Below are 27,808 nucleotides of genomic sequence, written 5' to 3'. Positions count from 1 at the left end.
TAAAAAATTGAGTTAATATAAACATAACTCTTTGGAAATCTGAGGATAAACAGAACTTCAACTTCAAGGATATACAGGTAAGGTAAACAAAAACAAAAAACAAACAGTATGCTCACCAGCCACTTTGTTAGGTACACCAGTTCAGCAGGTTGTTGTCAGTCAGTCACATGGCGACAACTCAACGCATCTGGTTATGTAAACATGTCCAAGATAACCTGCTGAAGTTCAGAGCTGAATCTGGCAGGTCAGACGGTCAGATCTGAGTATGTCAGTTTTTAATGAAAATGGTCAGAGATATGCAGCAGAGCATCTTTGAACACACAACACATGGAAACTTGAAGCAGATGAGCTGCAGCAGCAGAAGACCACACCAGGTGCCACGCCTGTCAGCTAAGAACAGGAAACTGAAGCTACAGTTCACACAAGCTCACTAAAATTATACAACATAAGTCTGATGATCTTGAGTTCGGCTGTGACATGCAGACGGTAGGGTCAAAACTCGGTGTAAATAACATGAAATCATGGATCCATCCTGTTTTCTATCACTGACTCAGCCTAGTGGTAGTGAAGATGAGAGCTTTAGGTGGATTTGTTGGAGGATGTGACACAACGTAAGGCTGCCTCTAATGCTTGATTTGCTTGTTCAGATAGTTCATTATTCTTTGGGTGAAACCCTGAAGTCAAGCTATCCTTGTCATGAAGGCGGAACACGTGCTGCACAGGCAGACTGGTAGTCTCCACAGCTGCAGGCGTTTAGGAAGGGGTAAATAAATAGCGGGGCTTCCACTTGGTCTGGGTCCTCTGCTTGGCTCAATCAAGGCCTCCCACAAGGGAAATGATGGTTTCTGAGGATGGTTTCTCCCTAAGAGAAAACTGCTGAAAGACGGTGTCAGACTTAACAGATGAAGCCAGAGCAGTAAGTGACAAAACTCAGCTAGCCTGACAGGAGTTTGACCTTTTAGTGGTTTGGATGCAAGCTCCTATAATGAGTTCACTCCACCAAAGGTTGTTTGGCCTCTTCCAACCAGTGCCTCTACTCATTTAATGCTAATGTAATGGGTTGTTGGGTCTATGGCAGAGATTATCCCTTAACATGAGAAAATCTCTCTCTTAGTAACTCAACAAGACATAACCACAATTCCTGCGCAGAGAAGAGACAAAGGTAAGGCAACAACAAAAACCAGAGCATACAGCAGTACTGACAATGAAGCCAACAGCACTGTTGCCAGTTCAACGATCAGGCATCAACTGAGGGGTTTCCTACATCTTGAATAGCAGGCAGTCAGTCATAGGATTGCCACAGGTGAGTTCATTATCTCAAGCAAAGGTGAGAAAAAGGAAGGAAAGAAATAAACGCACACTCACAGAGGGAAAGAAGAGAGACCATGATGAGAAGAGTTACGTAGAAATGAATCAGGTGCACAGAAGACTGAAGGACCATGTTACCAGCTTCCTGAAATATTACAGCATAGGGCAGCCCTGGTGGTGTCCAGCGTCACACAGGGAATCAGTCTGACATTTTACCAGCAATGCAAACCAAACTCTTGTTCCCGTTGTACAGTGATTGACTGGCCTGTAACAGTGGGCCTGATATTCCATGCTTCCTAAGCATTCCTCAAAAAACACCCACAGGGACACTTTCATTTGCATTTCCATGTCCACAACCAAGACCTCCTCCCACACACACACACGCACAAACAAACACACACACAGTAAAACTCACTGACAAGTATAATGATTAATGAGCCTAATTAAAAGTAATTACCTTGGTGATTAGCCTTAACAAGTTAAAAAGCCTGTTGGCACAACCGAGACATGGTTCCCACTAAATAACCATAGTCACTCATTCAAACGCACACACACCGACTTCGAGCCAGTGCCAGATTTGTGGTGATGGAAACCTACCACCCTGACAACACAAACAAACAGCAAATTGTTTCTACAGAACACAAGTGGCTCAGACACGAGACAGAACGACTTCATACAAAAGCAAAGACGCCCTTTTGAAAAGGATTGATTCTATTACAAGATTAAGATTGAGATCTATTAAGACTGATTCTATTTAAGATTAAGATTACAGAAAATGCTTCCAAATGCTTGTTTGACCTGAAATGCTGACCGTTGGCCAAAAGTACGTTCTACTCTGCTTGGACATAATTATACATCATGTTTTGACCTAGAACCAGTCAGAGCATGTCTTTTCATTTTGAAGAATACTGTACTCCAAAACCACAAATGTAATCTAATACTGAGAGTGTGTTACTTAGTGTTTGCACCATGTATTGTGTGTAAGTTGAGAGCAGACCATGAAAATCAGGCTATTTCTAAGCTCTGTTAAAAAAAAAAGTATATGGACTCGTGCATATGTCCTGCCAAAATCAAATATCCCATGAGCAAAATCAGGTTATTTAATCATCTATGCCAGTGAAGGGTTAGCTGTGTCCCTGAAACACACCTCATTTGACCAACTATTTACTTTATAAAGGGAAAATGGGAGTTAAGTGAAAAGTTCATACCGCGTGGTGAAATAGGTGGTTTGCCGGTACTTTCCAAAGTGACACACAACTATATATTTTCCAAAGAAAAAACCTCTATAAGGTAAGAAGACTACTTGGTTATAGATGTTAAAGAGGCCCATATCTAGATAGAGGGAAGACCAAATTAAAAATGATATCTCCATAGTCAGACTCTCTTGGATGTGGAATTCTTTCATCCCAATGTTACTCTAAGATAGGAAAACCCTCATTTCCATTCCAAACTAGGTGTCAAATCTCTTTTCACTGATGCTTGCTATGTTCTGTGCTAGCGTCCTGCTGATGCTCCACTGCATATGGACAAAACAAAACTTATTGTGACTACATTGATTCTGACTGAAATGATGTTTGTGTAAATCTATCACATTCCAGGTGTTTGATCGTAGACCAAAGTGTTTGATCAGTTTTGAACTGAAGGTGGTGCTAGAGGAAGTTCTGCTCATGATAATGAACTTGAAAACATGTACCAGATTTTATAGCTATTCACTCACACACACACACACACACACACACACACACACACACACACACACACACACACACACACACACACACACACACACACACACAAAGAAAAGAAAAGCAACTTTCAGTCATTTACAGGGTATAGCTGAAATAAGCTACCAAGGTCACTAAAAGGCAGTAGGTAGTGCAAGAGTTAAAAGGAGGGAAAAGAAGAAGACAATCAAAATATTCTTTGAAACAAAGCTTGACAATAACACATCACAGAAGAGAAACACTAAGTGGACGGTGTATTAGTGTATGTATCTAAATATGGAATGATATGTTTCAGAAAACCATATAACATAAAAATAGCAATAAGTCAACAACTAGCATGCACTGACACAAAGCTGCACACAAATCTCTGGATGACAAATATCTTTACAAGTACTTATAGGAAGCAACATTTCCTGTTGATCAAGGTGTGACTGTCCCTACAGGAAGGAAACAGCTGAATGACCGCTGCGTTCTATACAAGACACTTCCCTTGACAGACGCACGTATATAAACGTGGATAATGGATTACACTTATATACACAAAGCACATGGCAGTTGAACACACAGCTGAACTTCACTGAAATGTAAAAGAAAACACATCTGCATGGACTGTAAGGCTTTTGAAAGAGGAAAAACAAGGGACAAGAGGAAAACAAGCAGATAAGCTTATTAAATCACTATATGAATCCTTATTTAGATAATTATCCAATATGTTTTGATCAAAACATTACAGCAGTGAACTGTGTACTGAATTATATGCGAGACGGTGGGAAAATAATGCGGGGTTTTTCTTCTTCTTCTCTTCATCACCATATCTGCTCTCTTACCAGGTACAGTTGTTGTAGCAATCAAACACACACACAACTGCCCAGTGCTCTGAGACTGTTCATTACCTTTGACATAATAAGGATAATCTGGAAAGGACAAAATCCTAATGCAGCACTGATCCCAAACAGGAAAAAGAGCAGGAAGTAGACTGAAAGTGTGTGTGACGGTAAACAACCAGTGGTATGTCTGTTATTCACCAGAGTTTCCAGATTTATTCAAACATTTGGCACGAACATGTGTGTTGTTGTACTGTTTACTTCCACTTTAAATAACCAGGTGTTTGTTCTTCTCTGAGATGTGTTTTGCGTAACTACAGTATTACTTTGTCTCCGATCCAATCAGTTTCCAATGCCTAACAGATGACTCTCCTTGCCAACCCACATGAAAACACATTTTCTTTTTATCCGTGCAGCAAACATCTGTTCAAGGGTCAAAAACAAAACAAAAAATCTTGCTAATATCAGGAAATTAAAAAGCCCAAACATCATCATGTATATCTCTTGATGACAGGCTGCGTTATACAGTGATGATACAAAAGCCCTGTCATCTGCTTGGTAAACAGTGCAAATGAAGTGCTAACCTCAGTGATGACTCATAAACGCTGATGTGCTATAAATCATGTTCAGGATCAGGTATGCAAGGGGTGGGTGAATATTCTGAGTCTGGATTCTGGACTATTAATAATCTGTTTTGCTTTAAGTCTACACGTCCAGACATGAACTCAGCGCGGAGCAGGAACGGGCCACAGTGTCACTACACCCCAGATGCAGCCAAGTTAGCGCCTCACCACCACAGAGGTGAAGCAAATTGCTCTGTCTCTCATATTTTCTTTCAATACCAGCAGATAAACTGAAATGGTGCAGTAGTAAATCTATCCTATGCTTCCTTACTCATCTTACCCAGGTCCATAACTTCAAGTCTATCACCACAATCAGGACAACGTTTACACCCTCCTTCTCCTCGCCTTTGCCACTGACCCAGACAGCATATCTACAGCAGCAACTGTTAATGTAAAGTCTTGTGCTTTACTATTGAAGTATTAGACTTTCACCTTTCACCCAAACACAAATCCACTAATCTATTCCTCCTGCCTAGTGACCAGATTTGAATGGATGTTTTATTTTGTTTATTAATAAGTTGAAGTTGTTAGTTAGAATTCACTTGCCTTATTTGTGCTCTTCAGAAGTCATTAAGCCTTTATAATCCATCTGTGCTTCCAGGAACTAAGAAATTCTCACAATTTACAGACATGTAGACTCTTCATAAAGTGTGACTAAGAAAGTGGGTGGAAACGTCAGCATCTAATATGATGTTTTTCATATTCAAAAGAGATGTTGGTCTCAGTGAGATTTCCAGAAGAAGTCAAATTCAACATCAAATAAATGTGTCACAGCGAATTATGATCAACTTGATTCCAGCAGCAGAATGACTCCAGACGTCTCCATATCGGGGATAGTCTTAAAGTCAAGAGGTTTGTCGTGGGTTTCCTGTCACTCATCAAAGACACAAACAAAACGATTCAAAAGATTCTTGCTTCCTTGTGCTTCTCTCCAAGTTCACTAACATAAGACAAAAGAAACTGCTGGGATTGAATTTAACAGTCCTAGTTTATCTTCAAGACAGTAAAATCAGATTTTTTTTTTTTTTTTACACCAAACACAACCTTTTACTAAATTCGGAGAGATCTGAGTAATTAAACTGGAGCACATGCTCATGGGAAAGGTTTTCAGTTAGGGAGGTGCATTTAATGGAATTTTTTAGCAAGTGATGACAGACTAATCCACAGCATCTATTTCCACAGGAAGTTAAACTTGATATTAGTTATAAATATGGGGGAAAACATTAAAAAAATGTTGCTTGGGATTGAGTTAACAACTTGAACTACATTATTCATTAAACAGAAAATCGATCAACTCTGTGTTTTTCAGCCAGATGTTCCTTGCCCCCTTTTTCTATAGGATACATCTTTGGTGACCCTGCAACAAACCTATTATTTGTCTTATTAACTTTGAAGCTGCAATCAAGTCTTGTCATCTTAAATCTTAAAAAGGAAAAAAAACTTCTCAGCGAACAGATTATGTGTCTGGAGGATTTTTTTTAGAGCTCTGTTCTTTTTCAAATGAAACTTAAGTCCGCACGGATTAAAAAAAAACGATTTCCACACTATTTTAATTAAGCATCCTTTCAAGTTGCATCAGTGACTTCTTTTGTGGTTTTATGAAGTATGCAAGCCTAAGGACGTTCTTTGGTTATGTGAAACATCAAGGAGGGTCAGTGAGAGATAAATGAACCTGGACTGTGTACTGAAAGATAAGTAATATATAGTCCAGCTGAAAGTGGGCCACAGTGTTTAAGTGCGTCCAGGGACTGCGTTTCCTGTAACACCGTGGGATAATGACATTAATGAGTGATGGTTCTGTTGTATACAGAGTCCCACTCCCATTCTGCTAAAGGCTTTGACACAAAATAATCTTTTATTTTGAAATGTCTTTTATTTCTTTCCTTCGGGATGACTGAGACCAAACATAAAAGACTGATGCTCAAGCTCGGCTTCATTTCTCATGAGTCTTCCTTCTTCCCTTGGCCATTTCCCTTGTTTGCCCTTGATCATCACTTTCTTTTCAAAAATTTACTATCAAGTGTACCCCACCCATACCCCCACACACATACTATTATGTTTTCCTCCTCCGTTTCCTTTGTGTACTATTTCTCTCCTGCTAGTCCAAACTTGTTGCTTTGATACAATTAGGATGATATGTGCATATCCACAGTCCACTGGTTTACAGTTAAGAAAAAATAGCAGTCATGTATGCATGTTGGGAGAGATCCTGACATGTGGAAGTTAAAGACAATGTGACATTTCATTTGGCTTTGTTCTGTTTTCATAGCTGCTTTAAGTTGAGCTGTAAAAAAGTAGTCTGTTGAGAGCTTCCCTTACAAAAAGAAAAAAGAAAATGAAAAGTGGTTATTCTAAAAATGGGATTTTATCAAAATGTTCAAAAAACGAGTCAGAAAAAATATTAGAAACATCCTTTTAAATTGACACATATGAATGAAAGCTCCCCATTTCACAATAACTACCATGGTAGTAACAGGAAAAAATGTTTTAGAATGAAGACAGATGTCATCCACTTCAGCGTACTACAAACACGTGGATTTTTAGACTTGTTTTTTTAAAGTGTTGCTGATGTCAAGTCCCCAGGGCAGCCTGGTTTTGCTGCTGATGGGTGATATTTTACTTTAGAGGAAAGTTATACAAAAACCAGAATGTTCCAAAATGAAATATCACTTCACCATCTATCCAGCACAGCCGGCCCCGTCTCTGTGGATTAATCTTCATCAGTCAAAATGGAGCCTCCACATCTATAGCCAGCTCCCTGTAGATTGCTTGAGCATGCCAGTACTTCACACACACACACACACACACACACACACACACACACACACACACACACACACACACACACACACACACACACACACACACGCACCTGTGTCTCTTTATGATTTCCTCTCAGAATGTAATCACTACCAGCCTAATCTAAAGCTCACAAAAGCTTCTCATCTGCTTTTAGCAAAGTGCAATCAGCATACATTTTCTAGTGAGAGCCAATACATCTAATGCAGATAGCTCTGTTTGAAGATATTGTATTATATCCTTACTGCAAAGGTATGTTTTGCACAAAACGCAGAACATAATAAAGAAATAAGTAAGTCAGTAAAATATGGCTCTCCAAAGACAAATACCGGAAAGCTCAACGGTAGTGAATCTGCCCACATGTGAAACATGCTGCTGTTATGAAAGAAGGATAGGACAGCAGGGATGCAGATAATCTGAAATAATACAGGCACCATAGTAAATGTGTACTGATCTTTTCAAAATCTCTTTTTTGTAAACAGGTTGCTAAACTTGGAAGCAAAACGTGGATTCGAGGCAGAAAAAAATCACAATGAAGCCAAAAATTAAAATGAAATTAAATTGTTTAATATATCATTTAATATGATGTTATAGAAATGGTGGCAGTATTGGGCAGGTCATGCTCTGCAGTCAGTCCGGGTGACACTTTCCAGCGCACAGAATTTAAAAGACAGCCTAACCCATTATGATCAGTGAGTTTAGACTGCTCCTGAAACAGCAAAATAAGCTCAACAAGTGGACACTTGTTTGTAGTCCTCCAGACAAAAAAGTGGACCTACTGAGGCCAACATGGTGAGGTGGGAAAACTGAGCTATAAAGTTGTTGTTGAGGTGCTGTGGTAAAGTTAAATCAGAGGCTATAAAGCTGCTTAGCCCAACCTATTTGAACGCAAATGACACCTCAACACCGGACTGTGGCTAAATCCATCCTGGGAAAGTTGAAGAGACAGTATCGCAACATATTTTGGGTCTTAGCAAAAGGAAACAGTGGTGGCAGAAACATGAAGGTTCATCTATTACCGAGATAATATATACCTTTTCTAGAAATGCAGCAAAAGCATAAAACAGCAGTCGTGTGCTGTATTTTCTTTCCAACGTTTACTACTTTTAAAACATGTTTATTGCCCCGGGAGCCGCCAGCCTTCAGCAGCAATCTTTTCACTGGAATAAATGATTGCTCTTGATTATATGAATTTAACCACAGTGGTGTCAAATATTGTTCTATTATATTTGTCTCTCTTTTCCTTTTTATTCTTTTTACTGGTAAAAAGTGATGCATTGCATTAACTGCTCAGCAGTGGGCATGTTATTATTAAGATAATTAAAGTCCTTCCAGTGTGATCCATTATAGCTATTAAATATATCCCTGATCAGCTAATTTAATATCAGTATATAAGTATATAAACATACCCAAAATTTGACTTTAACAGGCCAAGTGTTTTTCCATATGGTCACAGTTTAGTCAGGCATAAGAGGGCTGTGTACAACAGTTTCAAATGAAACATTATATGTGTGCATATGTGAATCAGATCTGTAATGGTGGCCAAGCTGATCCATGTAGATTCTTGCTTCTAAAAAATTCAACTGCGAACTAGAAAAAAAGCTTTAATCCATCTAAGCGAAACAATGCAGTCCGAGCTGATGAAGACATGGAAACTCAGACATTCCTCTTTTTAATCTAAAGTGGCTTCAATCAGTCAGCTTTAAATCATCTGATGGATTTTTATGGCGTGTAATTTATAACAAAGTGTTATCATTCAGATTCACATTATAAATTTTATGGTTACAGGAACTGTGAATAGAGGAAACGAATACAACATGATCAAAAACACTATTTTCAATAGTTAATTGTCTGTGAATATGGGAAACTGTCTGAGCCCTGGTCGTTAAAGTTCATTTCATTCCTCATAAACATGTTAATATGTTTGTCAAGACTGTTGATACCAGTGCATGTAATGGTTATTTTCTCTGAGAGAGAAAAAGTTTTAGTATTAGTATGCAGTGCATACACAAAGAAAATTTTAAAAAGTACAAATAACTTATTGTAAGATCTGAAAGACCTGAAAGAATAGAAGTACCAAGGGCTCAGAGAAGAGCTCAAGAAGATGTGGAGGATGAAGGTAACAGTGGTCCCAGTGGTGATTGGAGCACTTGGTGCAGTGACTCCCAAGATAGGCGAGTGGCTCCAGCAGATCCCAGGAACAACATCCGAGATCTCTGTCCAGAAGAGCACAGACCTAGGAACAGCAGAGATACTGCGCAGGACTCTCAAGCTCCCAGGTCTGTGGTAGAGGACCTGAGCTTGAAGGATAAAGACCACCCACAGGAGTGACAGAGGAATTAATTATGTATATAGTTGTTGATGCATCTATTTTCAAATTAAAATTAAGTTTTCTTTTACAAAATATTGTAGAAATGCAAAGTTGCATTTAAGCTAAAAAAAAAAAAAAAGACACATATCTAGTTCTATACAGTCCAATCGTTTCTGCAAAATTTCTATGTACTAAAAATCTCAGAATATTTCAGATCTCAGTGACCTCAACACTCAAGGTCAGGGGTCAGATTTCAAGATTTCAGAAAATCTTGTGAATGCTAAGATTTTGAAACTGATACCAAAGGTGTATATGCACACATATGTATTCGTACATATGTACACATTTTTAGGAGGCTGAAAGGTACCACTGGCTGCTGCAAGTAGTTTCTTTCTTTTTTTTCCTTTTTTTCACTGAAAAGTAGGACATGAGTGTTATAGTAAAATGCAAATAATGCAAATGGTATCTGGGACATAAACAATCATGTTATGCTCCTAACAGAGCTTCAGCTCTTTGCAAGTACACACAGCATGCTACCACAAAGCTAGCAAAGAACCAAGAACGATGAGCCATTATATTTAAACATCTGTTGGGAGGCACATTGAAATCTGTAGCATTATATAACAGGACAGATTTTGTTATGATTTAAATGTCTAGGATACACCTGAACATGTCACAGACAAAAGAATATAAATATTATTTTACCATTTTAGCACTTGAATTTAATTGTTATTACAGGAGACAGCAACAGCTCCCTCTGAGCTGTAGTCATAACAGGAAGCAAATGTAGGTCATAACTCAACGTAGAGAGATGGGGCTGGCGGTGGCAGTGCAGCAGCATCAATAATGCTGTTGTGGATCAGGATTATTTTAGTTAACTAAAATTAAAGTAAAGTGTAAAACAACAATTTAGTTAACTGATATAAAAAAGACAGTAAAATAAAGTAAAATATAATAAACATATACTGGAAATATCCTTAGCTTTAGCCTTTGCTTAGACTTGATTTATATGTTTAATACTGGGAAGTCTATTGTGTTTGTTACACTTGTACAATAATCAATATATAGTCAATAATAGAGGTTAAACAGCCAAGGTGAATTTGATCATTAGAAAATTTATATCTCTTTTTTCAGTAATAGCTGACCATGTTTATGTCTATCAGTGATACAAAGATGGATGTGGCCAGTGTCATGGCATCCATTGGTTTTGTGGGCTCTCATTTTGAACCCTTGAGCTTGTTATTTCAGTTCACCTTTATTATTTTCAAAACAGGACATCGCTGTATTTGGATAAAATCATTTTAATCTGCCAGTTAATATTCCCCCATGCTAGTTTTCCATAAGTCGCTGTGACATTAAACGTAATATGCAAGACTCAAAACAAAATGTACCTTCCTGACAAAGTTAACTTAACTTTTCAACCTCAGAGATTTCTGCTTGATGTGCCCATAGCCTGGAGGTAAATCTCTGCACAACTAAATGAAATCTCCCATTAAATCACTGGAAACCAAAGCATAAAGCTATTTTCTGCAGGCTGTAAGACTTTTACATGTTAATGAGATGTGTCCAGAATTTGAACATTTTGGAATCCGCAGACAGGAACCTCCTGAGGCTCCTGTTGGTTTCCCTTTGTTGATTTCTTGCACATCAGTAAATCCTCAAACTTACTTCAACAAACCGAGGCCGCTTTACTCTCTTTTACACGTTGACTGACGTCAGAACTGGTATTTTGAAGTTTTATAGCGAGCTGTGTGCACGCTAGAATTTCTCATCTGCACGTCAAACGCACGAGCCAACGTTCACTCGGGCTTGTTTGCTCTGTGGTTGTAGTAATTGACAGGGTGTGAAGTCGTTTAGTGGGTTCAGTTGCAGGTTTGATTTTTATGAGATGGTCTGTTTGCTGAAGCGACAAGCAGCCATTGTTACCCCACATTTCCAGTGATGTTACAGCCCAATTACCCTCCAATCACACGCATGGCCAGAACCAGTAACCGGGCAGTAAAATAGGCAGACACTTGGTCTCTAAGTCTCCAATGACCCACATATGTTTTCCTGCTATTATGAAGACTTTTGAGCGAGTGCACACACACACATACACACACGCACACACTCATGAGCATGTGAAGAGCGTATACAATTGCACTGAGATATTTGTTATAGTATGAAAACCTCTTTTAGCTGTATGTATTTTCTAACTTTAAGGTTGGGTTGAGCTAAAAAACAATGCTTTAGGTCTTAACAATATTAAAATAGAGTCAGTGTCTTGTACTGTGACATTTAGTGCTTCATCGCCAGTGTGCTCCATGGTGCTTGTTGCTGAGTATGAAATAGAGCATGTCTTGGTTTCAGTACAGTAAATGTTGCCGTCTAGATGAGTGATTAGATTTAAGGCATTGCTATTTGTCCACATTTATGTCACTGGTCCCATTAGTCTAATCCTCCCACAACACTACAAAGTCAACCAAAGTCAAAGTATGTTCACTGCAGTCTGTGAATAAAGTTAAAGTAAAGCAGCCAGTCATGGATCACCTGATGTTAAAAACTTTTAATTGTGTTAAATAGCTTACAAGTTCATAGCATGCAGGATAGAAAGACATTTAAATAGTATTTAAATATACATTTAAATAAGACTCTTTCTGCCAGAGTCTAAAACCAGCACACTTTTTTAAACCACATAATAATGGGAAACTTCACAAAGCAAAGTATTATTAGCTGAAGAATCCTTACGGTTAAAAACATGCTTCAAGAACCCTTCAGGTTTAAAATGATTATGTGCTAGCTGGACTGCAACTACTGAACTACAGGCTTTTCTATTGTATAACTGATAAACCACATTTTGCATTTTGTTTCTTAATGCACTTTAACTGTGGAGTTTAGAGCATGTGCAGACTTCTGTCAAATTCAGGAGGAGCAGCTACAGCCCCCGGCAAAACTATGGTATCACGGCACAATAATAAATCAGAGATATGACACAGAACTATTTTATTCATTAGCTGAACATTCTGGCTTCATGAATCATACCTCAAACAAATTAATTTCAACTATTTTAATACATGACATTTCTGTTCAAGATCATGTGGAGGGGAAAAAAATGGAATCACTGTTGAGGAAATCATCTCAATTTAGTACCTCCTCAGGCTTTTATGACGCCCCAAAAGGTTTGAGGCATGGAGCTCACTAATGAAAAGCAATACTCTCCATCTGGTTAATTCCAACTTTTTCAAATAACAGCTGAGCTCAGTTTTTCACCATAAATTTTCAGTCAGATTGAAATCTTAACCCTTTTTTTGTGTCCATAGCACTGAGGTAATGGGCCTTTTCTGATTAAATGACTCTATTATCATCACCAAACCGGCTTTCTGATTAGAAGGGTACGAAAATCTGAGTGTACACTTCTGCATTTACTGCTGAAGTAATGATTGCCATCTTCCCCGGGCCTTTTATTTGATAAAGTTTGCTTGTTTTCATCAAGCAGTCATCTTCATATATGTGTCATTGGAACAGCATCAGGGTACCTTTTCCTTGCCTAGTTGGCTGACTTTGTGATTTATCACTGGAGTCACTTACATCCAATCATCTATAGTCCCAAGATTGAGAGAGAGAGAGAGCGAGATAGCCTTTCATTCTCTTTTTAGCTCACTGTAACCTTGTTTCTGTATGGATGTTAGTGCTGGTTTTCCTTTTGGTTTTCTGTATGTAGATCCCATTTAATTTTTATAATTCTGTCACAAACATTACGGCCCATTTGTTAACATTTTTGAACATTTTCCATTTTCAGGGCGTACTGCTCTGATTTTCTATCCTGACACTTTGACATCTCCTGTCTACCTGCAAGTTTTCCTCCTAGAACTTTCCCATTTCGGTTGTACTTACTCCAAGTTATAGACACGGTTGACTGGGAACAAACATCTTTAGCTACACTTAGTGTTGGATTCTTCTGGCAATGAGTTTGATTTAACTGACAGCTCTCTTGTTGGGGGCTTGCCTCCTTTCAATCAGCCAGGTGCAACAGCTTCTCTTCCACTACTTGATTTTGAAAAAACCAAATACATTAATTACAATTATTTAATGTGCTTGAGGTATCTTTCATGTTCCACTATTAAACAAAAACAGTTTTGTGACACAGTTTGTTTATTTGCTACAAGGTAAAGGAGTTGAATGAAGATCCTCCACATGCAATGATGCTATAATTTTTTGCCAGAGGGTGTAAACACTGAAACAAGCCTCCTGCCTCAGAAAGGTTCATTTTGACAGATTGTTTCTGCTTAAACACAGGTGTAATTAATAGCATTAGTTATAGCCCATTTCAATTTATATATGTCATGGTGCTATACATAGAATGGGATGAAAAGTTTTGCACTTACATCTATTTGCATGTCAGAATGAAGACTGTGAAAAAGGTGTCTTAAAACACAAGTATCATGATGTTAACTGGTGAATCCCCATCAAATGAAAATGAAATGATCTCGAGAGCATGGGATAGCTATAGAAAGTGAACATCATAAGAACATCATCCTAAGAAGATAAAAATAGAAAATATCACATGCAATAACAAAACACACTTTGTGCAAATCTGAAAAGCACTGAATGGATTTACATTGTTTATGAACCATGCACAAATAACTGCATTTAGTCAGTCACGGCACATTTGTCTGTAAATATGGAGTCCACACTTGTTAAATTTCAATATATAAGTTAAGTAACAGCAAGTTTTAGCATTTATTTTTGGCAATTTCCTCTTCCTGACAGTTACTGTTAGATGGAAATTTGCATGTTTGTACAATTTTACTATGTTTACAATCACGATTACAAATCAACTACACCTTAAAAACATTTTAAAATGTCGCAGTGGTAGTAATTCATGCCTTACTTAGATAAGCAGAAGCTCAAACAAAAGACACCACGGCAAGAAAAGGAAAAAAGTTCACACTAAAATAGGAAGCTTTGAGAAAAAAAACCCTCTTCCATCCTAACAGTGCAGTAGAAGAAGAGTTTATAGAGAAAACACAAGTAATAGGTGTCATTTAATAGGCTTTCTCATACTCTCAAACTAAGAAAATAAACTTCGATGGATTAAAAATGATCATTTGCTGCAAAACTGGGGTTGGAGTTCGGGGGGATCACATTTTAGAAATATTATACAATGATGTATTAAAAAAATAATATTATGGGTTAGGATCTTTAGGAATTCCAAATACAGCCTTCATAAGATGCTTATAGTACCTCTTTAATTAACAACACCCTGACTCTTTTTTCTGCTTTTGTCACTTCTGTCATTTCCTTTCTGTTTTGAAAAGCCATCGACACAGACCACAGAGCTTCCCATTTAACTGTAAATACTGGAAGGACTATAAGAATAAGTACATTGTTGTCGTTATACGTATAGCACACGCTCCCTGTGTTTGTGAAGAATTGCCTTTTGCTAAGCGTACTTGATTACCTGGTCTTTTTATACAGTTCTTTACCAGTCCAAAAACAGTGTTTATGTTGAAGAGATTACTGGCCTTGAGGAATATAACTGGTGTCTCTAGATAATAGTCTGAATAAATATGAGGCTGGTGTTAACAGAGAAGTTATCCCAACACTCATGTCTCACCCAAGTTCAACAAACAGATTTTGTCTTGTTATGAGGGATTTTTACATTTTGTTCATGAATATTTTATCAGAATCAGAATCGCAATACTTTGATAATCCTAACAGAAATTATGTTTTTTACCCAAATATATAATGCTTATATTTCACCTTATTCGGTATTTGTAGTTTTTCAGACAACACTCAATGGTTAGAAACCAAAAGCAAAGCGAAGCCTTAGGAGGACCTGGGGCAGATGGAGATTGAGATCTCGTCATTACTGCTACACCAACACAGGGAGGATAAACGTGAGTGTGAAATTCACTTATTTCCAGACTATGTTTGTTCAGTGTCAATCCCTTCTGTCTTGAGATATGTGCTCTGTTCCATGATGTCAACCATATTTTCTCTTTTCCACCCTCGATTTTAGAAAAGAATTTTTTCTCAGCATTCATAAGTCATATTTTAACGACAAAGCTACTCTTAAAACTAGTGTTTACACTGCAGAAAACTAGAGGAGCCAGCCAATACACTTGACCCCTTTCTATCGTTCCCTCCATTATCAGCGGAGAGCTTCAGCACACAGAGAAACTGTGGGAAAATTAGTTTAGTGGGTGGCTTAAGTGTGAGGCAGGATCCCCCACAGAGAGGTCAAGTTACGTAATTTTGACTTGAATAGCTCCTTTTAACCAGCACTTGAAAAGAAAAAAAGAAGCTATTTAAAGATGTTTATGAGATTGTCACACAGACAAATTGAAAGCATAATGCTGAGTCATTTTGTACAGACACAATAACTGCATAAATTAAGAGGTTATTAAAATAATTGTTATTTGTATGGCAAAAAACATCAGGGTCCTCATTCAGACACGATGCTGACATGTGCCAGTGACTTTAGCTTGATGGAAAGGACTAAAAAGGAGCTTTAGTGAGAGCACTTAGTGCACAGAGACGTATAAAGTTCACAGAGCTAAATATCAGAGACAAGTATCATGCAGGTTCTTTCTAAGAGGTGTTATGGCATGTAACCAAAATCATGAAAAATAAACCACCATTTTGTTTAATGGAAAGTTCAACCCAGTGGAATAAACATAAAGCCATGTGCCTTTAATCTGCTGAACCATCAACAGTCGTCTTATGGTAGCTTCTGGTTTGAGCTTATGCATTTAGCCGTTTGAGTGAGACTTCCATTAATGTAAGACTTGGCACAAATGGAGCCAGACAGACCAAGATCAGATACAGCAATTGCCTAAACATGTTTACAAGTTGCACTTTCCTTCTGCAAATATACTGCAAAGTCATTTATGAGCTGAAGTCACACATGAATATGTAATAACAAGCAAGGTAAGAGACACAGGTCATTAAATGTAAAACAAGAAGGAAATGAATCCAGTGAACTGCATCGTATGAAATTCTTGCAAAAAAAAAAAAGTGTGTGTGTGTGTGTGTGTGTGTGTGTATCCTGGTGGGGACCAAAATCTGATATTTATTATACTGGTGGGGACTTTCTGCACCGTGGGGACCAAAATCCAGGTCCCCTTGGGGTTGAAAGCAATTTTCACACTCAAAATGTGGTTTTAGTGTCAGGGTTACAATTAGGTTATGGTTAGGTTTAGGGTAAGGATCAGGGTTAGGCATTCCTTTTTGATGGTTAGGGTTAGGGTAAGGGGCTAGGGAAAGCATTATGTCAATGGGATGTCCCCACGAGGATAGCAAACCAGACATGAGTGTGTGTGTGCTCTTTGCAAAAGAAAATTAACAATTACATACAAGTAATCACAAACCACCATTGAAGAGTCAATGAGGCTGAAAAGCAGGAAACCAGCTGTAACTAAAATCACCCTGCAGGTACGTGTATGTCACTTAAATCAGAGAATGAGAAGTTTTGCAGGTTTTCTCAGTGAAGACAGAAGTTGATTAAATCAAAACATATCCTGCCATTTCAGTGACACTAGAAATACGAAAGAACAAAGGTGGGGAAGGCAGACAACTCCTCAGTGACTGGGATTTTAAAAAGCATCCTCAGAGTGTAGTTGAAAAATTGTCTCTGATCTCTTTTTTTAAACTACAGTCAACATCAGGATTAGCAACAACCTGTTTAGTTCAGTTGGAGTCTCTTTTTGTGCCATCCCTCCAGACAGGTGAACACTTCGGTCTATTTTCGGGTGACAGCCAGAAACACACGAGTTATGCACTAACCTCATAATACCCCAAACTTCCCATACACTTTCACATGCAGTTTTTCAGCTCAAGTTGTGCTTCCATCCAACATGACTGTCATTTTTTCAGATTCTTTATACACTAATTTTCTTTACACACTAAAATTCATTTTGTTAAAATGAGCAAAAGAGACACGCTGCTTTGATCTACCATGGTTTTACAAAAAACTATTAGGCTGGTCTTTATGCCTGTCTATTTATCTTGTCCTGAACTAACATTTGTCTTTTTTCCCACTTTCATTTTTGCTCTCATATTCCACTCCTCGCCTTCTTTTTGTCACTCCTCCCACGCCCTTAGATCCCGCGGCGTCCTGTTGCGTTCACCAGAGCTCTTGCTACGAGCCTTCCTGGCGCTCTCCTGTGCTTGGCGGTACTTCTCTATCATGCTTTTGTGTTTCCTCCTCAGCTTGTCATTGCACCACATCCTCTCGCAGTACTCCTCCACGTGCGGCAGATTCGACGGCCCGATGAGCTGCATGATATCCTTGAACCATATGCGCGACTGGCCGATTTGGCTTGATGAACCGCCCCTGCTGTACGCGCTGCAAGGCATCCAGGCTCTGAAAGTCCCTGTAGACCGGTCTTTGATTGAGTCAGAGTTTCCTGTGTGTCCACGCGACATGAGCTCATCCACGGTCTCCCCTTGGAGGACTTCGAGGGTGATGCGGGCCAAAGTCTGCGTGAAGCCGTGCTCTCGAGAGCGGCAGATGTAGACGCCTTCATCTTGGTGGAAAAGGTTACGAAACAGGAGACCCTGATCCGTGGACATCACACGATCATCTAGCTTCACCTAAGTGTGGCAGATAGAAAATATGTGTCTGATATTTGATAAAACAACATATTAATGACCTCACTAAGTCAATTCAACCATCACTGCTTTTCACTTGAAGTTTGCTTCAATTTGTCAAGTCATAATGATGCAACGTGATGGAAATAACTTTTCACAGATTTGGTTAAATCTCCACTGACTAATGCAAAGAGCTACATGTGCTAATCAAAAAAGCATGAAAAAGTTAACTGGCACTTTATATATAACTGCAATCAGACCCTTAACCTAACATTTATCTTTTTAATTTATTGCTATATATAGAGAGATTTGTTTGTTGGTTGGTTAATTCTTGATTTCTGTTTAAAGTTTTAGGATTTCTGTCCCTAAAGGAGTTCTGACCAGGATTTGACCTTAAATAGCACATGTTTCTCAGCGCAAATACCACAGAGGCATTGTTCTTTAAAGAACTAAACACTGAAGACTGCCCAACAATGTGTAAACACAGTACAAAGAAATCGGGACAAGAAAGCTTTCAGTCTTCACTTCACATTATGAGAAAAGAGAAAGGGAGAACTGTTTGTATTGTTTTCTCAACTTGGTTTGCAACATCAAAAATATATCATGGGATCAGTCACTGTTTTTATTTTTTATTTTTCTTCCGTTTTCTTTCCTCACATTCTCTAATCTTTCCATACTGCCACCCAAAGTCTCTCTGCCAACCCTATTCATTTCTATATTTTCCTCCATCTACCTCCCAACTCCCCCGTCAGATCCTATCTTTCAACCATCCTTTGATGCCAACAAAAACATGGCAGCCTTGTCAGATAGAGTGGCAGCCAGATGTTTATTTGCAGGGAAATGGAGAAGGGTGGTAATGCTTTAATACTTGCATGGCTGACCACGACACTCAGTTTAGCTTGGAGGAGCATGACCTCAAACAGTTGAATGCTTACTGTGGGTTTGGGCATACAGAGCAACATAATTTTCTGACTTAAAAAGAAAAGAAAAAAAGACTGTATTTAAGTCTCAGTGACCAGCAGACAGTGAGTGACACTTTCAGTGGCATATGGTCAAGTTTTGCAGAGAATTCACAGTTTATGGAAGAGAGAGAGAATGATTGGGCATTTTGCTTTGAAATGCAGCTGCTTAATTTCAACCACATGTCAAATGGTTGTCAACTGTATCAACCACGTGCCAAACTCACACTCAAGTCTAACTTTTAAAGGCAATTACTCAGAACATTCTTTGCCAGAAGTTTTATACCACCCCTTGACTGTTTGCCAAAACCTTCCCACCTTCATCCTATTTTGGATGCAGTGACATCGACAGGCCTTTTATTGTGTTGATTCTAACCTGAATGTTGTTCACTGGGAATCTTACCTCTTCCTTGTGGTCATCACGTTGGACCAGCCAGGTGACAGTTGCTTGTGGGGAGCGAGGAACACACTCTAGGAAGGTGCTGTTGTTCTCAGTACCAAAGACCACTCTGTCTTCTGTTACATCAAGGTCTTCTTTTTTTAAAACAGAGAGTGACAAATAGTTTATTAAAGAATGAAATCTATCCATCCATCCATCCGTCCATCCATCCAACATCTTCAGTCTGTCCTGGGTCTAATCATCTCAGCTGGTTTCTTTTGTGGCAGGGGACAGTGACTCTACATTCATTCCCTCCTGAATGACTGAGCTCTTCACCATTATCTGACAATGTGAGCCCAGACCTTTGAAGGGAAGTACCACTACCTATATCCGGGTTAGGGGTTAGGGGTCTTCACTAAGATCTTCAACACTTCACTGTCCCAGTCCTGCATCCCGCCGTGCCTAAAGTCAGCCACAATTGTCCCACTGCCAAAGCGTACTAACATTAGCAGCCTCAACGACTACCGACCAGTTGCTCTAACACCTGTTATAATGAAGTGCTTTGAGAAACTGGTCCGACGTCACATCATGTCCTGCCTGCCACCCACACTCGACCCGCTCCAGTTTGCATACAGAGCTAACAGATCAACTGAAGATGCCATTGCTACAACGCTCCACACCACCATCTCTCACCTGGAAGTGCAGGGCCGTTACGCCAGGCTGCTCTTTGTTGACTTTAGCTCTGCTTTCAATACGATACTCCCGGACAGACTAATAGATAAACTGCTGGAAATTGGACTTCCTTCCACCACCTGCCGCTGGATCAGAGACTTCCTCTCAGACCGTGTACAGAGAGTTAGAGTGGGGCCTCATCTTTCCTCAGCCCTCAGCCTCAACACCGGCTCTCCACAAGGCTGTGTACTGAGTCCCCTACTGTACACTCTGTACACACATGACTGTGTTAGTTCCCACCCAGACAACACAGTCATCAAGTTTGCAGATGATACCACTGTGGTGGGGCTCATCTCAGGGGGAGATGAGACTGCATACAGAGCTGAAGTTCAGAGGCTGTCAGATTGGTGTGCAGACAACAACCTGGACCTCAATACCACCAAAACAAAAGAACTGGTAGTTGACTTCAGAAGGAGCAAGTCCGAGCTGCAGCCTGTCAGCATCAACGGGGAGTGCGTGGAAAGGGTCTCCAGTTTCAAGTTTCTGGGTGTGCACATAGACACAGACCTCCAATGGAGCTCTAACACCTCTGCGGTCTTAAAGAAGGCCCAACAGCGTCTCCACTTTCTGAGAATCCTCAGAAAAATGGACCTGAAGAAGGAGCTGCTGACCGTCTTCTACCGCTGCTCCATTGAAAGTGTGCTGACATATTGCATCGGTGTGTGGTTCTCCAGCTGCACCACAGCACACAGAAAGGCACTCCAGAGGGTCATCAACATGGCCCAAAAAATCATTGGACATCCTCTTCCCTCCCTGAAGGACCTGTACAGCACTCGCTGTCTCAAGAGGGCACGCAGCATCCTACGGGACTGCACACACCCAGGACACCGGGTGTTTAAGCTGCTGCCGTCTGGCAGGAGGTTCAGGCTGCTGAGGTCCCGAACAAATAGACTCAAGGACAGCTTTTACAACAGGGCAATAGCCCTGATCAATGTAAATAGCTGACCTGACTGGATACCTCCCTGGACTTTTTAGGGGGAGGTAACAATGTTTAAAACGATAACAATAATATTTATATTTATAACAAGGTGCAATAATAATTAATGTGCAATAATAACAGTGTGCAATACACATACACTTATTCTTCTTTTTTATACTAAGTTAATATACTGTGTTGTGTTGTTTGTTACGTTGTGATGTGTCATATCGTGTCGTGTTGTGTTATATGTAGTGCCGACGTAGGACAGTTTTTCCAATTTCATTGTACTACTGTACTATGTATGACTGTGCAATGACAATAAAGAGTTATCTTATCTTATCTTATCTTACATTCTCCACAAGGACACCTTCTACTGTACAGCATTAACAGAATGAATATAAAAATAAATATAAAGACCTGAATATTAGGTGTGTAGTCACAGACAATATAGTGAATAAAATAAAACTCTGACTGACTTAGTCAAGAGTTTGTCATGTGACTACACATAAACAATGAAGAGATGGAATCTGAAGACGTCTGCCCCTTGAGTACTTATGTAAACAACCTCACACTTGGGCACAAAGAAACTTTGGTTCACCAGGTGGGTGTTAGGGAGGCATCTTTCATCTGTGCACTCCCTTACATTGTGTGCCCTTAGGTAAGAAAACACACTCTTTCTATCCCAATTCTCAATGATGTAATTCCTTTTTCTTGTCTGTCTTCACATTTTCTCACCCTGATCTCCAGTATCAACTCAGCCATTTTCTGCCAAGAACTCAGTATGTTAGCTGATATTTCTACTTCACAAATCCCAAAGCTTACACTATGAGAACTAGTTTTAAATGAATCCTAGGTTGTTTTCTGCATGCACTAACATATTGTAAAACCATTGTCTCATATACTTGGCAAATATGTCTCAGTCACATGAGTAAAAATAGGACAGCTTACCCTGAGATAGTATAGTATTTTTTGTAGTCAGAGACCAACTGCAAATAGTTGAGATGACCACTTTAATTTACAAGCTGATTGTACAGGTTACCTGGTGGGACCTGTCTTCAAACAATCACAGTCCAGCTTAGACTGGCTGGACTCTTAAATAACTGCAGTCCAATTTATAAACACAGACAGATTGCCAGCAAGTTGCAACCAGTGTGAGTCTGTCTGCACTGGGATGCAGACTGACTCACCTGACTCCACTCATTTGTTTTGCAGTAGGCGACTCGATTCAGCTAGTTGTTATCTGGTTATATTCTTATAAAGTTAAAAGCAAAGTTTCCAATTTTCCATTTGAAAACAGATAAAATGTTTGTTTCACATCTGTCAGCTCCTGGTTGGACTCTGCATGTGACTAGTTAATGTTGATTTCTATGCAGGGTAACAAGATTTAATCAGAGTACATGTAACTGACAATTTAACCATTTCAACTAATGCAAACAGCTTGATGACTGACTCTGATAGCTTTTCATTTTATTGCTACACCAAAGTTCCTTTGAAGATGGCAACTGACTGGTCACTGACATGGTAAAGCAACCATTTCAAAGGCAATGAGATCAAATTCATTGGACCATTTTTCAGCTGATTGCCACTTTGATGTGGAATGATCAGCAACTTCAATGTTTTTCTGGGTTGTCCTACAAAAGTCTGAAATATTGCCATACCTTACACTTCGTTAAGACGCGGTTGTAGCTAACATAGTTTAAAAACCACTCCGTCTCAGGTTTCAGCTCTCCCATGATGGATTGGTTAACCACTAGTCCATGATGTCATGTGGGTTCCTTTTTTAATCATGACAGCTAGCCCTACTAGAATATGAAAATATCAATTTAGTAAGCTTTTGTTTATCCAGTGATTGTAATGCACACTAGATGACAAAAACAAAGACTACTTGATTCAGTGAAGCCCAGTCAATGAAGGGGTATGTGACAGATGATTCAATTGTTTGACTTTCAGAGAAAAGCCTTACAGTGGTTACTTCAAGAAGTCACTGTGGCCAGTCCCACATAATCAACAAAGAAGAAACAAAGAAAGGGGCAGAGTTACAGCCAAGCTTACCACTGAGATTCTGATCCACACACTGCAGTGCAGGGTTTCCATGTCTGATGTCCTGTCTGCGGTAGCGTCGTTTGCTGTTGGGAATGAATCGCGTACAGGACGATCCATCCCATGCACAGTAAGGGTCTCTGGCAAGACAGCATTCAGCACAGGCTTTCCCGTAAGTTTCACAGCGATGGAGCTTCACCTGCGCCACACCTAGTGGAGAGCTTGCATACAAGGCTTGCTGTTTGAAATTATGAGGAGAAAAAAGGAAGTAAGGCATCATGTAGACAACACTGCATGTCAACTGACAGAAGCAGGCACTGAAAGTAGCAGCTACAGTTGGATTAACTCACCCTTTTCACAGATATATCCAGTGACGTAATTGGAGTTGGCACCTGCAATGTTGAAAATAATTAACTTCTGTTGTTGCACTTAGAGGCTTAAAGAAGGGTTGAAATAGAAGAGCAGAATCATAGATTTTACAATTTATGAACCAGCTTTTTGCACAATTCTTGCATACTATCATCTGCAAATAAATCTTAAAAGATAAAGTAAACGAGATGCTGACAAGATGGCGCGGCCACGTCCAGACGCCTTCCTGACCGCTCCGCTCCGACTATCCACTTTTCTTGTTTTTTACTTATTTTTTGCTCTGGTTTACATCCCAAAATCCTCTAGTCTTATAGTATACGACAGCGGATCACTTGTAAACATCGGTGCCAAGGTTGCACATCTAATCTTGGACACTTTTAAACCTGACCCTTCCTGGCCGCCAGAGATTCTACGCGGCGCGGAGAACAACAAAGGACGGGCCGCTCATCCGAGGCGCAGAACAAAGAAGCGCCGGGGAAAACACGCTGGTATTAGGAACAGACTGAGACAGCAGGCGCATCGCGCACCACTGCCCAGTATCCTACTGGCCAATGTACAATCCATGGAGAACAAGCTCGATGACCTAAGAGCAAGGGTCACCTTCCAACGTGACATGAGGGACTGCAACATTCTGTGCTTCACAGAGACATGGCTGACCCCCACCGTGCCGAACCAGGCCGTAACTCCGTCGGATTCATTCTTTGTGCTCCGCGCGGACAGAACGGCAGAGTCGAACAAAACCAAAGGTGGAGGAGTATGTTTCATGGTAAACAGAAAGTGGTGTGATGCCAGGAGCATTTCTACTCTCTCCAGCGGCTGCTCGCCACATCTGGAGTTCCTGAGCATTAAGTGCCGCCCTTTCTATCTGCCCCGTGAGTTCACCTCAGTCATCGCCACGGCGGTCTACATCCCACCCCAAGCGGACACAGGTATGGCTTTGTCCGAATTACATGATGTGCTGAGCTCGCTTCAAAACAAGGACCCGGGCGCAGCCCTCATTGTAGCAGGAGACTTTAACAAAGCGAACCTCAGACAAGTCATGCCAAACTTTTACCAGCATGTCTCGTGTCCAACGAGAGGGGATCGGAGTTTGGATCACTGCTACACGCCATACAAGCAGGGCTACAAAGCTGTCTCACACCCGGCTTTTGGGAAGTCTGACCACAACGCCATCTTCCTCATTCCCCAGTATAAACAAAGCATACGGAGGGAAGACGTGACCACGAAGGAAGTAAAACGGTGGACTGCCCAATCAGAAGCTACGCTACAGGACGCACTCAACGACGTAGACTGGGACATGTTCAGAGCATGCGCAGTCGACATCAACGAGTTTACGGAAGTAGCAGTATGCTTCGTCAATATGCTAGCGGAGGAGATTATCCCCACTGCGAGAGTCACCACATTCCCAAACCAGAAACCGTGGATGGACAGATCGATCCGCACTGCAGTAAACGCCAGGACCGCCTCCTACAACGCGGGTCTCGCCACTGGCGATATGAGCGCCTACAAAGCGGCCTCATACGGCGTGCGGCGCGCGGTGAGAGATGCCAAACGCAGGTACCGGGAACGTGTGGAGTCCCGCTTCCACCAGGGTGACACACGGAGTATGTGGCACGGACTACGCACCATTACGGACTACAAAGCCAGGGACACTGCGCCGATCAACGCCGATTCTGCATTCACCAACGAGCTGAATCGGTTCTACGCCTGTTTCGAGGTTAGCCAGGCGGCTAATGCTATCTACCGCCTGACTACCGAGGACAGTGACGTCATCAGCGAGAGACCGGTGACCAGCATCGCGGAGCATGACGTCCGAGCGGCACTGAGGAGAGTGAACACAAGGAAAGCGGCGGGGCCAGACGGCATCACCGGCCGTCTGCTGCGCTGCTGTGCTGACCAGCTAGCAGGTGTGTTCACTTAAATCTTCAGCGAGTCTCTGGCGAAGTCTGTGGTGCCCACATGCTTCAAAAGATCCACCATCGTCCCTGTGCCCAAGAACAGCAAACCCTCATCCCTGAACGATTACCGGCCAGTTGCACTGTAGTAATGAAGGTGTTTGAGAGGCTGCTGAAGAACATCATCTCCTCCTCCATCCCAGACACCACAGATCCGCTGCAGTTCGCCTACAGATCCAACAGATCCACAGAGGATGCCATCGCCCACGTCCTACACACCACTCTCAGCCACGTGGACAAGAAACAGGGTAACTATGTGCGAATGCTGTTTGTTGATTACAGTTCAGCGTTTAACACAATAGTGCCCTGCAGACTGTTCACAAAGCTGAGGGATCTGGGACTTAACAGCCGTCTGTGTGCATGGGTGTTGGACTTCCTCACTGGCAGAACTCAGGTGGTGAGGGTGGGCAGGTGCTTCTCCAACAGCATCACCATCAACACAGGAGCACCTCAGGGATGTGTCCTCTCGCCACTGCTCTACTCCCTCTACACTTCAGACTGTGTGGCCACCCATGGCTCCAACACCATTGTGAAGTTTGCTGACGACACAGTGGTGTTGGGTGCCATCTCCAACAACGATGAGGCGGCCTACATGGATGAAGTGAAGAATCTGGCATCGTGGTGCCAGGACAACCACCTCCAGCTGAACGTCAGCAAGACCAAGGAGCTGGTGGTGGACTTCAGAAGGGGTCAGCACAGAGACTACAAGCCCATTATCATCAATGGAGCTCCAGTGGAGAGGGTGCAGTCCTTCAAGTATCTTGGTGTCCACATCTCCTCAGACCTGACATGGGCTGCCCACATTCAGGTCCAGACCAAAAAGGCTAGGCAGCACCTGTATCACCTACGACAACTGAGGAAGTTCAGGGTCTCTCCAAAGATCCTCAGGATTTTCTATACAGGCGCTGTGGAGAGCATCCTCACACAGAACATGACATCGTGGTTCGGGAACAGCTGTGTGAAGGACCAAAAAGCTCTCCAGAGAGTGATCCATACAGCAGAACGCTGCTGCAGGATTGCTCTCCCCCCGCTTCAGGACACCTACACCAGGAGATGCCGGACTAGAGCAGTGCAGATACTGAAGGACCCGTCCCATCCTGGCAACAAACTGTTCCAACTTCTGCAAGCTGGTAGAAGGTTCCGCATCTTCCGGGCAAGGACAGAGAGACTCAAGAGGAGCTTCTATCCCCAAGCCATCCGTGCCCTAAACACACACACCCGCCCTCTCACATCATCTATAATTGACTGAGTCAGGACTCTTCCAGACACTAAACCAAGGCACAATGTACATTTCAATTCCTTTAATTTTAAATATGTTTATATTGTCTATCCTGTAAAATAGTCAGATATCTATTCATATTAATGTACAGAATTCACCTGCTTGCTGCTACTACTGCACATTCACCCAGTGTATATACTATGTGTGTGTATATATATATATATATATATATATATATATATATATATATATATATATATATATATATATATATATAATGTTCTTCCTCTACACCCCCCCCAATTTTTGCACATGTCGAGGAGCGTGTCAGCCTACATTTCACTGTGTGTTATACTTGTATAACTATGCATGTGACAAATAATAAAGAACCTTGAACCCTTGAACCTTGAACCTTGATGATAACACGTTTCTGGAATATGGATGAATCCTATAGTACATTATCACAGAGTGTATATTTAACCGACTCAATGGAATAAGCCTTACTTTAAAGACTTGTAGCTCCTCTAGTGTGACTTCCTCTGTCTCTAGACTGTTTCCATTGTTTAGTGCAATGACCTTCAACACTGTGCCAATATCTGAAAGAGAAGCAGAAAAATTAAAGGGCTACAGAACAGACATAGTGTTGTCTGCTCCAATAATTCAGTGAAAAATAATTTCCCCCAGGGATCAATAAAGTATTCTGATTCTGACTGTGCTTGGATGGCTATAATGGACCTGGATGCCTAAAAGTTATGGAATAAAAATGCACCTACCTGTGCCAATAAACATAACATCATACTGCCCATCCTCCGCCTCAACACGATCCACCACTATTTGTTTCAGCTTATAAGGAATGTTGGCCTTTACAAGCACAGGGCAACGAAGGGCTGGATACACCGGCCGCCACATCAACGGGTGGCTGCGGGCAAACTGCAGGACTGAATCGGGGAAGTCCTTTGTGCTGCCAAACTCCCTGCCAGGTTGGTTGATGATTTTACTGGGGCACTGGAGAGATATGAGGGAAATAAGAAAGACATAGAGAAACAAAGGAAAAGAGAGAAAAACTAATGACG

At 40.9% G+C, this 27,808-nt stretch overlaps 1 protein-coding gene across 2 annotated transcripts in view; it reads right to left on the bottom strand.

The window, feature by feature from the left end:
- Window positions 1–12,119: 12,119 nt before the first annotated feature.
- Window positions 12,120–27,808, bottom strand: part of sema3bl (sema domain, immunoglobulin domain (Ig), short basic domain, secreted, (semaphorin) 3bl) — a 70,100-nt gene continuing 54,411 nt past the window's right edge. The window contains exons 11-16 of one of the 2 annotated variants that reach the window (XM_014407535.3): window positions 27,509–27,740; window positions 27,240–27,331; window positions 23,543–23,584; window positions 23,205–23,430; window positions 19,526–19,653; window positions 12,120–18,166 (exon numbers count right to left, since the gene is read on the bottom strand). In XM_014407535.3, coding sequence (XP_014263021.3) covers window positions 17,654–18,166; window positions 19,526–19,653; window positions 23,205–23,430; window positions 23,543–23,584; window positions 27,240–27,331; window positions 27,509–27,740 — 1,233 coding nt within the window. In that variant the 3' untranslated portion in view covers window positions 12,120–17,653. Of the gene's footprint in view, window positions 18,167–19,525; window positions 19,657–23,204; window positions 23,431–23,542; window positions 23,585–27,239; window positions 27,332–27,508; window positions 27,741–27,808 lie in introns of both variants that reach the window. The other variant, XM_014407534.3, reaches the window with a different exon arrangement.

The sequence above is a fragment of the Maylandia zebra genome, linkage group LG20, assembly GCF_041146795.1.
Source record: "Maylandia zebra isolate NMK-2024a linkage group LG20, Mzebra_GT3a, whole genome shotgun sequence".
Classification (NCBI taxonomy): Eukaryota; Metazoa; Chordata; class Actinopteri; order Cichliformes; family Cichlidae; genus Maylandia; species Maylandia zebra.
This window is presented reverse-complemented; position numbering and strand designations above follow the sequence as displayed.